At 40.9% G+C, this 13,648-nt stretch overlaps 1 protein-coding gene across 1 annotated transcript; it reads right to left on the bottom strand.

Annotated features, from left to right (window-relative positions):
* Positions 1 to 2,047: 2,047 nt before the first annotated feature.
* On the bottom strand, positions 2,048 to 13,531 carry LOC117290285 (iduronate 2-sulfatase-like). Its single transcript, XM_033771595.1, has 9 exons — positions 13,393 to 13,531; positions 12,070 to 12,173; positions 11,076 to 11,212; positions 9,918 to 10,098; positions 8,825 to 8,910; positions 6,382 to 6,638; positions 4,846 to 5,026; positions 3,981 to 4,107; positions 2,048 to 3,495 (listed from the first exon to the last, which is right to left on the bottom strand). The coding sequence occupies exons 2-9, from the start codon at positions 12,155 to 12,157 to the stop codon at positions 2,786 to 2,788; spliced, it is 1,767 nt and encodes a 588-aa protein (XP_033627486.1). The 5' UTR covers positions 12,158 to 12,173; positions 13,393 to 13,531; the 3' UTR covers positions 2,048 to 2,785.
* Between the last annotated feature and the right edge of the window lie 117 nt (positions 13,532 to 13,648).

Below are 13,648 nucleotides of genomic sequence, written 5' to 3'. Positions count from 1 at the left end.
TTTTCCTACTTCCTTTGTTCCCATGCCAGTGGATTAAAAAAACGTATTATTTGGGGGTAATATTTTATTTTTTGGTGGCCACTTCTGGGGTGAGGGCTAAATCTGATTTGGGTTGTCGACCAAAATCAACCGACACCAGAGGCACACTGCCACCTACTGGAGCTGAAACAGGGTTACCCCCTTCACAGTCTGTAAGGATGTAGGCATGGGTATCATCCACTAGGAGCCACCTACTCCTGGGGCTGAAACAGGGTTACCCCCTCCACAGTCTGTAAGGATATAGGCATGGGTATCATCCACTAGGAGCCTGGCTGGTGAAGCAGAATGCACATCCTTCCAGAATAGTGCAAATGTAAAACTGGTACAGATACAGAAAAAGCAAAACAGCAAAATCATTTCAAATTCCATGACACCTCATGATCATTTATTAGTACTGCAAAATATTAGTACCTTCTGGAGAATTTACTTACAAAACTTCTAAGCTTTTATTTGTAAATCACAAAACCTAAGTTATACTGCTATTAAAGAAATTGCTGTTATAGAAAGACTCACAGTTAGTATATCAATTAAAAAAATTTTGATTTTAATTTATTAATAATTTATAACGATTGAAATAAGTAAATTATCAAAAATAGAAAACAAGGAAGAAAATAAGCTCAAAATTATCCACTACATTTAAATAAGGGAATCAATGTGTGGTGAAGAGGTTTTCAAATAGTTTTTCAACGGGTTTAAACCACTAGTTGAAAACCGATTCAACACACCATTCATAAATACCTCTTCGGTAAAAAAACATCAACACTTTTTGGTCAAAAAGTAAAATAAATGCAAAAATTATAATTGTTCAATGATTTCTTTCAACACAACACCCCTCCAGCTATGAAATGGTAAGGCCCTCGGGTAAACAACTCCTTACAAGGGAATGCTGTGTGTGTCGTGCGTATCGCATGATGTGGCACAGTTGTTTCAGCCGTTGCTCTCGACCAATAGGAATGAATAAACTGTCTTATAAGCACAGGTGCAAGCTCGCGTGTCACGCCCATGTTTCAACACTTTTTACTGGTCATAAACAAAGGTTTATACACACCCACGTGACGCGCTCTCCACCAATAGGAATAGCGAAACTGTCTGAGGTATTTATGAATGTCATTTTAAGACCTATCATTTTTAATCTTTGGTTGCAACCAGAGTGGTTTGCCAGCGACCAGCGCCTTTGGATGGTCCTACAGATACTGTATGCCATATCAATTTTTTGTGAAATATATTATTTAAAAAATGGATTCATCGAAGTGTGTTGAATCGGTTTTCAACTAGTGGTTTAAACCCGACGAGGCCTGGTTCTGACTTCGTCTCGGTAAAATTATCAAGAACCAGGCCTCGCTGGGATTAAACCACTAGTTGAAAACCTCTTCACCACACATTGATTTCCTTATTAATAATGATAATACATGAGTGGATCGAGTTAGGACGAGTTACTCATCTGAACTTTTTTTTTATTATCTCCTAGACCTAGTCATCTAACTCTTTGTGAGATCGACCCCTGGTACCTTAATTTAATAGATGTTGAATTTGCATCCAGGATTTGAACTGCCTCTAGCTACCATGCCATCTCCAGGTTCTAGTTGGTAAGACACTGCTTTAGAATTGCAAAGGTCAGGGGTTCGAATCCCACTCGAGTAATATGCCTGTGATTTTTGCTCACAAAACTGTTTAGAAAGTACAGAGTATATGTATACAGTGCTTACACACATCTGTGTATCTGAGTAAAACCAAATAATTACTGTTACCTTAAATTACAATTATACTGCACATTCATTAGCGTTATTAAAGTCACCTGACACCTTTAGTAATTGTCAAAGACCAGTGTTCTCACTTGGTGTATCCCAACATATGCATAAAACAACAAATCTTTGACAATTTGAACTGAAATGGTCATCGAAGTTGCAAGATAATTTAATGGGGAAAAAACCCACCCTACTTGCACACATTTGTGTGCCTTTAGGTGTCTAACAAAATAATACAAGACTTCAGGCTGGAAGCCTTTTAATATTTGAGTAAAGAAATTACCTCTTTCTTAAAAACGTTGCTACTTCATGTAGCCGTTCTCATAATGTTTTATACTATCAACAGCTCAAGTAAGTTTTTATGCTAAAAATTATTTTGAGTAATTACCAATAGTGTCTAGTGCCTTAAATATTGTTAATCTGAAGTTATTTACAATTGTTAAAATATATAGTCCATTACATACAAGTTGATAAAAGCCAACCTAAGATGAGCATTAAACTGCCGTAGCACAAAATACAAAGTTCGGCGGGATACATTAATTTGAAAGTCGGTAAATAACACCTTATTATGTAATGCAGCATTATGCACAACATGAGCTCTGATCAAATTATAGTTTAAGTAACAAAAAAGATTTCATTCCCTGAAAAGCAAATAAATAATTTTACTAAAAACGGATGGAAAACTTCTAAATGCGCTTAGAGCCTTTTGCATAAGCCGCTTTCAAACATCTTTATTGTTATTTTTATTATTGGATGCTTTCGATTAACTTCCTTGGGTCTGCTGCCCCCGGTATGTTCGAATAGCTTTGACGCCATTCCAGGGTCAGCCCCAAGTGCCCTGTTTGTGGAGTAGGTCATTTGGGGGCTGGTCCCAGGTGCATGACGTCACCACGAGAGGGTGAGTGATCGATCGATTAGCTCTTCTCGTCAGGGGCTCACCCGAGTGAGCACCACGGGGTCTACCCAAGGAAGCTAGTCAAACGCACCCATAATAGTCAGAGCTATGGGTGCGTACCATTGTGGGTGATTGGTAAAGCGTACCTCCAGTTCTGTCTGAGTTGACGCGCTAGGTCTTTAACCACATTTTGATACACAGTGTGATTATACACATTCTGCATCTCCATAGGGTCTTCTCTGTAACTGTACAACTCCACCGCTAAAGGCTTCAACCAGTTCACCGCAAACGTGGTATGATTAAACGGCAGCCACTCCACATAGCGATAGTCCTTAGAGTGCATAGAGTAACCCATGATGTTTATCTCTGGGAGCTGCGGCGTATTGGTCTTATGCGAAGGGTAGAACGTCGGCCGAGGGTACTGACTAAAACTGGCATTCTTCCAGCGTATGATACCCACCTTACTCGGTGTGTCGGTAATGTTGTGGATTACGGGTGCCAGACTTACCCCCTCTGAACAAAACTGGGTGTGGAAGGTATCGATGGGGCATACTGGGGGTACGGTTAGCCCGGCTATTTCAGAAAGGGTTGGGAATAAATCCACCAGCTCAGCGAAAACGTCGCTCGCGAAACCGGATGTTGCACGTGACGTGTTGAAGTCCGTGATGGCGTTCAGCGGGTTGATGAGGCTGAATCTGTGAGGATGGTCCCAGCGTTTATCGGTGACTTGAGGGATGTAGAACATAAGGGGCACTTGTGTAGCAGAGTCATAGTTACTGTACTTGGACCATTCCTGATGCTCACCAAGCTGCCAACCTGATACCAGAATAACGAGCAACATTTAGTCAGGCCTGATACCTCATGAAGGCAATGGAGGTGATTGCCTCCATGCCCCCTGGTCAATGCCTTTGTGCCCTTGAAATGCTACGGTAGAAATTTTACAATTTCCTCATAGGATGCCCTTTACTAAGGTGAAGATGCCTGGGTACCCTTGCCTTGAAGCATACAGGGCTGTTACGTGTCTGAGCCTGACCAGCCCTAGGCATAAACTTTGCACGTCTTTATCTTCATCATCATCGCCATCAGCAAAATATCTTGTAATCAGCAAAATATATTGTGATACATCTCACTTACTTGTGCGCTATATAAATCAGACATAAACTTACAAATGTTTGAAAATTTATAATATTGATTTTCTTAAAATGTGATTCTGAGCTAAGAAACTTACTTGGAACATTTGCTTACGGCCCTGTGCCGAGAATTACCCCCCCCCACTCCCAATTTATGCTAGAGCCACTTACCATGATCACCAGTGAGAGCAATAATAGTGTTGTTTGCAAATCCTACTTGTTCTAGTGTCGACAGCAAGCGGCCGATCTCGTGATCAATGTAAGACGTTGCAGCAAAGTACGCCTGACGCATCAGCAGCTGAAAACAAAAAAAAAACAAATCACAATCAGGTGATGGGTTCGAACCCCACCCGAGTAATATGCCTGGGAAAGTACTGAGTACTGAGTATACAGTGCTAACACACATCAGTGTAAGGGTACAACCATGAGTTTAAATTCTTTATCCCCATATATATCCCTATATTTTTCTGTATTTCCACGAGCTTGCGTGTGATAACGAATTTATATTCAAGCAAGGCATATGACGATCAGCATTTGCCGCAAACACGTCACTTTTGAATTTACATTTATTTCTCATATTAGCTGTAGGCCTATGTTTTGCGTATAGCTTGAAAAAGCGCAATACGCGGAGTTAGAACACACATCACGCAGGATGTTATATGGGCTGTGCAATGCAAGTTGTTATCACACTCCTTGTTGCTATGGATCGACCAATCAGAATCAAGGATTCAAGCCTGCTTGAAGATAATGAAAGATGTCAAACTGGAGAATTACACATTATTAAAACAACAGATGAACAACAAGAACAATTGATTGTCAACCAAGAACAGGGAAAAGGAAAAGAGGTAGAGAGAGAAGAAGATGGAGAGATGTCATCAGGATTTTTGCAGAACGACATGGACGAGAACTGCACAAAATAGAAATGAATGACGTTTACATGAGGAGAGCTACATCGTACGACACTGGATGAACACAGCTTAAATGATGATTATATGGTGATGATGAAAACAACACAAGTACGGCTCCTAACACTTACATGGTATTTTGGCGGCATGGGACCGTAGTAGTCCTTTTCTTTTTGGACTGGAATATCTTCACCGACTCGTACATCTCTCCAATGTTCCCATGCTACCGGCGGAAGATCCTTGGTATAGTTTGGGTTTGGGGCCATCTTCATTGTATGTAGAGGATACAAAGATTTGTACTCCTCTGGGTACCTATGGGAGAGAGGTTGATAAAAACATGATCGCTGTTAAAGCCAGTGGACACTTTCGGTAAACAGTATTGTCAAAGGCCCACACTTCATGTATCACAACTTATATTATAAAATAACAAACCTGTGAAAATTTAGGCTCAATCGGTCATCGGAGTCGGAAGAAATAACGGGAAAACCCACCCTTGTTTCCGCATGTTTTCGCCGTGTCATGACATGTGTTTACAATACGTTATTCTCGAGGTCGAGAATTGATAATTGTTTTAATGTTTCCTCAAAAAGTAAAGCATTTCATGGAATAATATTTCAAGAGAAGTCTTTTACCATTACCTTCTGTAAACCCTGTAAGTTATTTGTAAATCTGTGAACTTTTTTTTGTTTTTCTGTTCCGAAAGTGTATAATGGCTTTAGAGAGAGGTAATTGTCAAAGACCAGTATCCTCACTTGGTGTCATTCTGAAACTGGCTTCATATTTCTCAACAAATCATCTTCAAACTGATGCCCAATGTCCATAAAGCAAAGCACTAATCGGTTAACCCTGATGTTTCTGGTACACATAGCAAGCACAGGTTTGCCAAAGCTTGCGAGCTTCAGCGGTTAAGTTCCCTTGTGAGGCATCTTTGAAAGGCCAATAGAAGGTTACAAGGGAATGTAGTGCACTTTGTAGCTAACCCTTTCAGACACATCTGTGGGCAAACTTGTTTCCTTTGAAGTGTTGGATTGTTTCATGTGCATTACACAACACGTGGGATCTATGACTTTAATACACCCAATCTGCAGGACATAGCAATAATGGTTTGCTCAAACCCACACCCTTGCAGCACTAGACCTTGAGTCAAGTGCACTAGACCACTAGGCCATGGCACTCTGCTAAATCTCTTGTTGACACAGTCTACCAACAGTCTACAAGTGGCGAGTGGTTTGGATAGTGTTAGGTTTTCGTAACTACATCACAGAAACCAATACGAGGCAATTGGCAAAACACGAGGGCTGTGATTATAATAATAATCAATAATTTGGGAGGCTAATCATCCTTACTCGCAGCTAAGAGCTGAATTGTGAAGGATGCGACTACAACGAAACACGAAACAGGCATGCAAGGGCGCCTTCGGCAGCCAGCCACATCAACCCATTATGACCACGGAGCACAGCGAGAGATCAAAAGTGTTTGATTTTTCCTGAGGTACATGCACATGTAGGAAAACCGGATGGTCTGGAAAACCCTCATGGCACAGTAGAGAACCAACACACAACTCAACTCACATATGGCCCTGGCCGGGAATCGAACCGGGGTCACATTGGTGAGAGGCGAGCGCTTTACGCCCAAGCCAAACATGTGACCCATTATAACTCTCATACCTGAATGGTAGATGGGGTTTATGATAACCCACTGCCATGAAGAATGGAGTATGCAACGCAGGATTGATCACCGATGGCTTATTGCCTTTGTGACGCATAAGAGTATTCTTCTCGTCTTTTACAGCAGCTAGATCATGAAGAGCCGATATGGCGTAGTTAGTGCTGTCTATGTCTGGCAGGGTGCCGCCGGGCTGCTCAGTGACGTTCACGGGACACATGGTGTATGCATGAAGCTTGCCATCAGGCCCTGGGCATACCTGTACCACACAATGAAACCATTAACACGTACACCCAGTATAAATGGGGCAGACATTATTAGTGGAGCAACATTGAGCAAATTCGAGTGTGCACCATGGTTAACAAAAGGTTGACTATTTTGACTCAAACCCAGGTTGGTCGACCATTGGTTGACCATCTAGAACAAGCGTCAGGACCATGGTTTCTTCCGGGTCCCGGTAGCCTGTTCCATGCTAACACTTGTAAGGCCAAAGCCAAAGGGGAACCAGTGACACTATAGCGAAAACGCTGAAGGCAATGGAGTGTTGAATACCAAGGTACCGACGGTTGACTTAGTCTTCCAAACGAGTTGTTTAAGTGAGTGCAACACTGCGCATGTATGTTGCTGGTCAGTAGTTGACTAAATGAGGGGACTCAAACTTGCTCAAAGTGGACTTTGGGCGTTGTCTATGATCCCTTTTATTTAATATTTCCTCTACACAATGTCAAACCACCCCGCAAGTGCAGTTCTAACCAAAAAAAGTCTTTTTTTGGAAGCACAAAAATTATTTTAGCATGTAAAACGTATTTCTTGACATGGTTTTACTAATTTTTCAAAGACTACAGCACCTCAGCTAGTAATGCTTTTAGGGAAGCTTTCTACCACCATTATCTTCAATCGATGTTAGTTTAATGTTTATCTGTGGACATAGTGTTTTGTGTTACAAAAAAGTACTCAAATCCTTTAAGAAGATTTGGACAGCAAAGCACTCTTGACTGTTAGGGTGTTAACGAGAGGCATCTAGGGGATTTTTCTTCCACCGTATTCATTAGTAATTATCAACTTCAACCAAATCAAGCAAAGCAAAGCAGCTTTCAATAGTATAAACCATTTTGAGAAACATTTCCCTGCGACATAATGTTATTATATAAAAAGCTATCAGCTTTTTATGCCCCAATATTTGAAGCTGAGTTTGGGATTCCTATAACGGAGTATTCTTCTTGCGTTGATGTAATTACTCTTCATCTACGGCAATACCACACAAGTGCAAGCACCTTTGGAAATAAAATGTTTGCGTGATAGTTTTATCTGTATACATCTACATTTATATAGGATTAACACACCCAAACAGTTCCAAAAGTTAAAGGTATACCATGTTAGTCGGTTAGCTTTGACAAACGTTTTAAAGCGGATTAGATTTTCCGAAAACAAAATATTTCACTCACCAATAGCACTCATGCCGGGCTCAAATAAAAACAAGGCAATATGGCTGACAAAACAAAGATTTATGAGAAATTAAAATGACACACCGACACAGAAATAAATGGCAGGCCAGGTGTAGACTTGTGGACAAGTCGTTAAATGTCTGTCGCCGTGATTACGTTCCCATTCTCTCCGCGATTCCTGCGACATTGGCGATATTCACGGGAGACTGCTTGCCCCTGGAGAGACTACTGCTCTCGCGCTCATAGTTGGCAGCTGGCAGCTTCGCGCGAAAGCAGTGATCTCGCGAGAGCAGTATTTGATTGCAAAGACTTTAATCATTACGCCACCACCAAGAATCGACTATCACGGCGACAGACCATTTGTATTCTTCTTAAAATTATTGTTTTGCTTGTTTTTGTAGATCTTTGGATTCGCAATTTTTTGATGTGATTTTTCATGTTTGCTGGCAAATAAAATAAAATGAAACAACCATTTGACTCTGGTCTGCAAGTCTAGCCAAGATATCATATTTAAGTAGGAAGAATGTCATGCCTGATAATATATCATGATTCAAACCATTCAAACAAACTGAATAGCTGAGTTCCGGCGGTGTGTTCTTGGCCCGAGTGCACTGTTCACCCGCCCGAACGATGAGAACACATCCCGAGAACAATACACTCGGAACATTAGATCAAACACTACCTTTCAGCAGGGATCAGTCGAGAACAACACTGTACAAGAAGGTGCTACATCATCATCTTCGGCTTGAAGAAACATGAGCAGCGATCCTATTGAGCATCTAAGAACATACCGCCCGAACTCAATCAACAATCAATGCATACTACAATCTCATGGCTGAATTCTCCAAAACAATCTAAAAATTGTGGTGTTACCGCAAACCAAATATATTTTGATACCTCACCATGCAATGCCTAAAATCATATATACAATATCATAGTTAAGTTACTTGTAACTTCGTGCAAATATATGCCGGGTAAAAAATGGTACTCAAATACACACCTTGCTCGTTTTGTGTTCTCTGGTCGGCCAGTAGCAAGGAACTGACCAGCTATAAGGGTAGTCATCAGTGTTGTTGGAGCAAGGACCTTTAAACAAAAATAATAATAATAATCTTCACAATTTGTTGAGAATATGGGAGACTTTGGGAGACTTTGGAATGCTAGGTGGATGCAGACTTACCAAGTAAATTTCCATGTGGTTGTCTTTACTTTTATTAATATACATTTCTTTTGATGCATCATATGTGAACTTGATCACTGTAGCTCACAAGCCAAGGGTGCTTGCTTTGTGAACCAGAACTTACACAGGGGTTAACCCTTACTCTTCCATGATAAGGACAAAGTAATTATGTTGAAGCATCTTGCTCTAGAGCGAATGTAGAGAACTGGTGGGAGAAAATATTTCATGTTGCCATCCAATTGGAGTATAAATCTATCATTTTTGGCCTTGATGTACATAACTCTGAGGTACTGTTGGAAAATTTATGTATTATTTTGGCAAAGAAAGCTATCTATAATTGTAGGCTCAAGAACAACAAACCGAATATGACCTCCTTTTTGAACTTAGTTAAGTTTCACTACACATTGGAGAAAAAATAGCTTTGGACAACAACAACCTGCACAACTTCTTTTTTTTTTTTGTCCCCTCTTTGTTTCTCCTTGGTATGTAATTTGTTCTTGTATGTTGTATTGTTACAAGTATGTGTAAACTTGAGCATTGCAAATAAATAAAAAGAAAGAAAAAAAGAAAGAAAACAAAATCTTGCTCCAGAGCACAAGTGCCACGACCGGGACTCGAACCCACACTCTGCTGATGAGCTTGAGACTGGTGTTCTTAACCGCACTGCCACGTTATGCTACCTTGTCCACCAACTTAAACATCTGGCTGAGCCAGCGTATTACTATACCAGGCCTGATACTCCACAAAGGCGACAAAGGGGATTGCCTCGGATGCCCCAGATCTATGCCTTGATGCCCTTGAAATGCTCCAGTAGAAATTTACAATTTCCTCATTGGCTGCCCTTTACTGAGGAGAAAATGCCTTGGTGCCCTCGCCCTTTCAAAACCGAAGCACACAGGCCTGCTATACTCACCATGATGGAATACTTTGCCAGCTGACAAAGTGTAGTAGCCGTTGTCTTTGAAGTGTTGTGGTATGGTGGTGTAATTGCCCGCAGACTGGCGCCAATAGCTGGACCTGAAGTCCCACAGTAAGGTGGAGTCAGGGCGCCGTCCTGTCAAGAAGGAGATCCGGCTTGGGGCGCATACAGCTTGCTGTACAGTCCAGAAACAGGTCATTACAGTAATTGGTATTTACTCAAAATAATTATTAGCATAAAACTTTAATTGGTAACGTGTATGGGGAGAGATTGATAGTAAAAAACATTGTTAGAAACGGCTCCCTTTAAAGTGACATAGTTTTCGAGAAAGAAGTAATTTTCCACGAATTTGATTTCGAGACCTCAAGTTTAGAATTTGAGGTCTCGAAATGAACCATCTAAACTCACACAACTTCGTGTGACAAGGGTGTTTTTTCTTTCATTGTTATCTAGCAATTTAGACGACGAATTGAGCTCAAACTTTCATAGGTTTGTTATTTTATGTATTTGTTGAGATACACCAACTGTGAAGACTTGTCTTTGACAATTACCAAAAGTGTCCAGTGTCTTTAAAGACAGAGTACACTTCAGGTAATTACTCTACAAGAAAATTTATTTTCCCTTTGAAGTAGTGTAGTTTTAGAGAAAGTTGTAACTTTCAACCCCAAAATTTGAATCTGAGAAAGGCTTCAGGCTTCTGAACATACAATTCTAATCACCCATCTCAGAATATTGATGATAAACAGGAGGCAACTTCTGCAGGCATCTTGGAGGCGACGATCCCCAAGAAAAATACTTGAACATTCAAATGTGAATGCATTTTCTTTATTGAGATTTACTGGAGCTGGTTAAGAAGGATGGGATTTGCTGGCCATTGCTACAGGAGCAAAGATGAGCCAGTATCCAATTTTGTTCTGTGGACCCCTAAGTATGGGAGGAGGAAACCTTGAAGACCCTCACTAACCTACCCTACACTGACATTCTTAAAATGGACACGGGTTTGGAATCAACAGATTTAAAATCGACAATGGGGGACAGAAAGGCACGATTCAAGGACATCACTTGACTGAAGCAAGTAAGTAAGCAAGCAGGTGGCTGGTTATCTGTAAATTGCCTTCAGTGTAACATGACCCCAAGGAGGTGGCTTCTCACCTGTGCCCGGGCATCAGTGAATCGGATGGACTGAGCAGCGAGCTGATCCATGTTGGGGGTATGCACACGCTCTCCATAGCTACCCAGGGCTGGCCGGAAATCATCAATCACCAAGAACAATACATTGGGTTTGCCGCCTAACAAGAAAACAGGTTTGACATGGTTACAAAAACAAATGCCATTTTTGATTTTAGCATTGAGTGTGTTCGATGAGCTTCCCTGTGTCGACCCAATGGTGCTCACTCGGCTGAGGCCTTGACAAGAGCTAGTCAAACAATCACACACCCTCTGAGTCTCGTTGTGACGTCATGCACCTCAGGCCAGCCCCAAAAGTGACCCGTTCAACAAGCAGGGCACATGGGGCTGACCCGGGTGAGCCCCTGGAATGACGTCAAAGCTATTCAAACGTACGGGGGGGCAGATCGGGTCGACACGGGGAAGCTAATCGCACACACCCAGTACAAGGCGCACCCTAGCATACATTGTCTAGTAAAAACTGCTGCGGGCTAAGCCACTTCTGAAATTGCCCTGTGGGTCACTTGCCCTGTGAGCCAAAAGGGTGTCTGGTGTTGACGTCTAATGATCGGGCGGGGCCTTCTTTGGCAATGCATCATGGGATACAAAGGGGGCAACGTTGTAGAAAAAACTGAGTTGTTCCATTTTCATCCATTGATGATATGGATAGGCTATTTCCTCCTTTTGTGTCCCAAATTGTATTGGGCTGCTGGAGTGAGCAGTATGGTCTCTAGGCTTTCTAGCTGCGATAATCGTACCCCTCCATCCTCCCAACTTTTATGGCCACGAGGCAATTTCACCGTAGCAAAACGTGGGTCTAGTCGGAGGATGGAGGGTCACGATTATTGCATCTTTTGACTTTCAGTGAAGATAATTCCAAGTCTTCTGCTTTATTTATCACTCTAATCATACCACAGAGCTTTTTCTCCATCCATGATCAAACTGAAACCTTACCAGAAACTTAAAGTGAAAAATTTACCTTCGTTAAACTGTTGTTGTAGTTGGATGCTGATAATGACGTTTACTTTCACCAAGCAGAGCAATAGTGTGAAAAGAAACACCATCATTGTTGTCAAATTTAATCTGGCATAAAACAAAAGAGAAATTGGATAATACGTGAAATATACCACTGCCAATATTTTTCTCCCATTATTCAAAATTACTCTATAATTTCAATTAAATTAAATTAAATTCAGTTAATTTATTCAATTAAACAAATTGAACGACAGTAGTTAATGACTAAAATTTACATGTTTTCATTTTTTTAAACGACAAAAGTTTGTTAAACTAAAAAGATAAAACCCTAAAGCGATTTAGCTTGAAAAAGGGAGACCACAAACACAATGGAACTAATTATTAGCCAAAAAAGTATTGTTCAAAAAAGAAGCTGATGTCTTATTCCTAACCTAGAACTATGAGGTTCGTTCCACTATTGTTCTTCGTGCGTGGAGACGATACCAGAGAACAAACCTCATAGTTATAGGGGAGTACTGATGACTATATTAAATAACAAAACAAAACTCAAGCACCGAAGATTAAGAGTGGATTGATATAAATCATTACTGCTCCTCAGTCACCTGCGCGTGTATATCCCTACACAGAAAGACTTCAAGCCCTGAACTTATACACGCTAGAACAAAGATGACTGAGAGGTGACCTTATTGAAACCTTTAAGCTGCTCAAGGGATTGGGGAAAGCCGACTGCAAGAAATTCTTTAATACAGCTAGAAACACCAGTACGAGGGGCCATTCTCTTATATTGTACAAGCCGACTCACAACAAAAACATTGGTTTCAGAAGGAACTTCTTTTCACAGCGAATCATCTAACGATTGGAACAGTCTCCCACACAAAGTAGTAAATGCCAAAACAGTGTCAACATTCAAGAAAGAGCTTGATGCCTATTAGTTTTAGGAAGGAATCAATGATGGGGTCACAAAGCCATAACCTAAACAATTTCTCCCATCAATCGTAAGTAAGTAAGATTGTGCAGTAATTCACCACAACCAGACCCAGAATTAATTAAAATCTGAGTAAAACATTACACATGTACATTAATACTGTGTACATACCTTCACAGAAACATAACAACACCAGCTCACAAAGTTGACAGAAGGCCCTATTGTTTTTACTTTTTTTTATAGACCCCTCTCTTATTTCTTGGGTGCAAATTTTAGACACACTACACTACCGTACACAGCCTGTGCTCCTAAGCTGTGGTCTTGTTGTTGTGTTGTAAATGAATAAGGATAAAATTCAGAGTGATTTTGACCTAGAATCTATAGAAAAGAGCTGAATCTTACCCAAGAAAATCACAAAAGGATCGGTCACGGGATCCGATAATTGTTACACACTTTCTCTTCCGACTTTACTCACAGCAGTTCTGGTACGTCATCTAAAGATAAGAATCATGAGCACAAATCAAAACAACAAAACAACAATCATTTATTCAGACCGGAATATTTGTCTCTCCTCCAATCAGCCGCATGAGGGCGCGCTACTGTTTTGCGATGAGCACCTCGTTCTCATACAAAATGTAAATGATCATCGTCTTCACCT

The sequence above is a fragment of the Asterias rubens genome, chromosome 5 (assembly GCF_902459465.1).
Source record: "Asterias rubens chromosome 5, eAstRub1.3, whole genome shotgun sequence".
Lineage (NCBI taxonomy): Eukaryota > Metazoa > Echinodermata > Asteroidea > Forcipulatida > Asteriidae > Asterias > Asterias rubens.
This window is presented reverse-complemented; position numbering and strand designations above follow the sequence as displayed.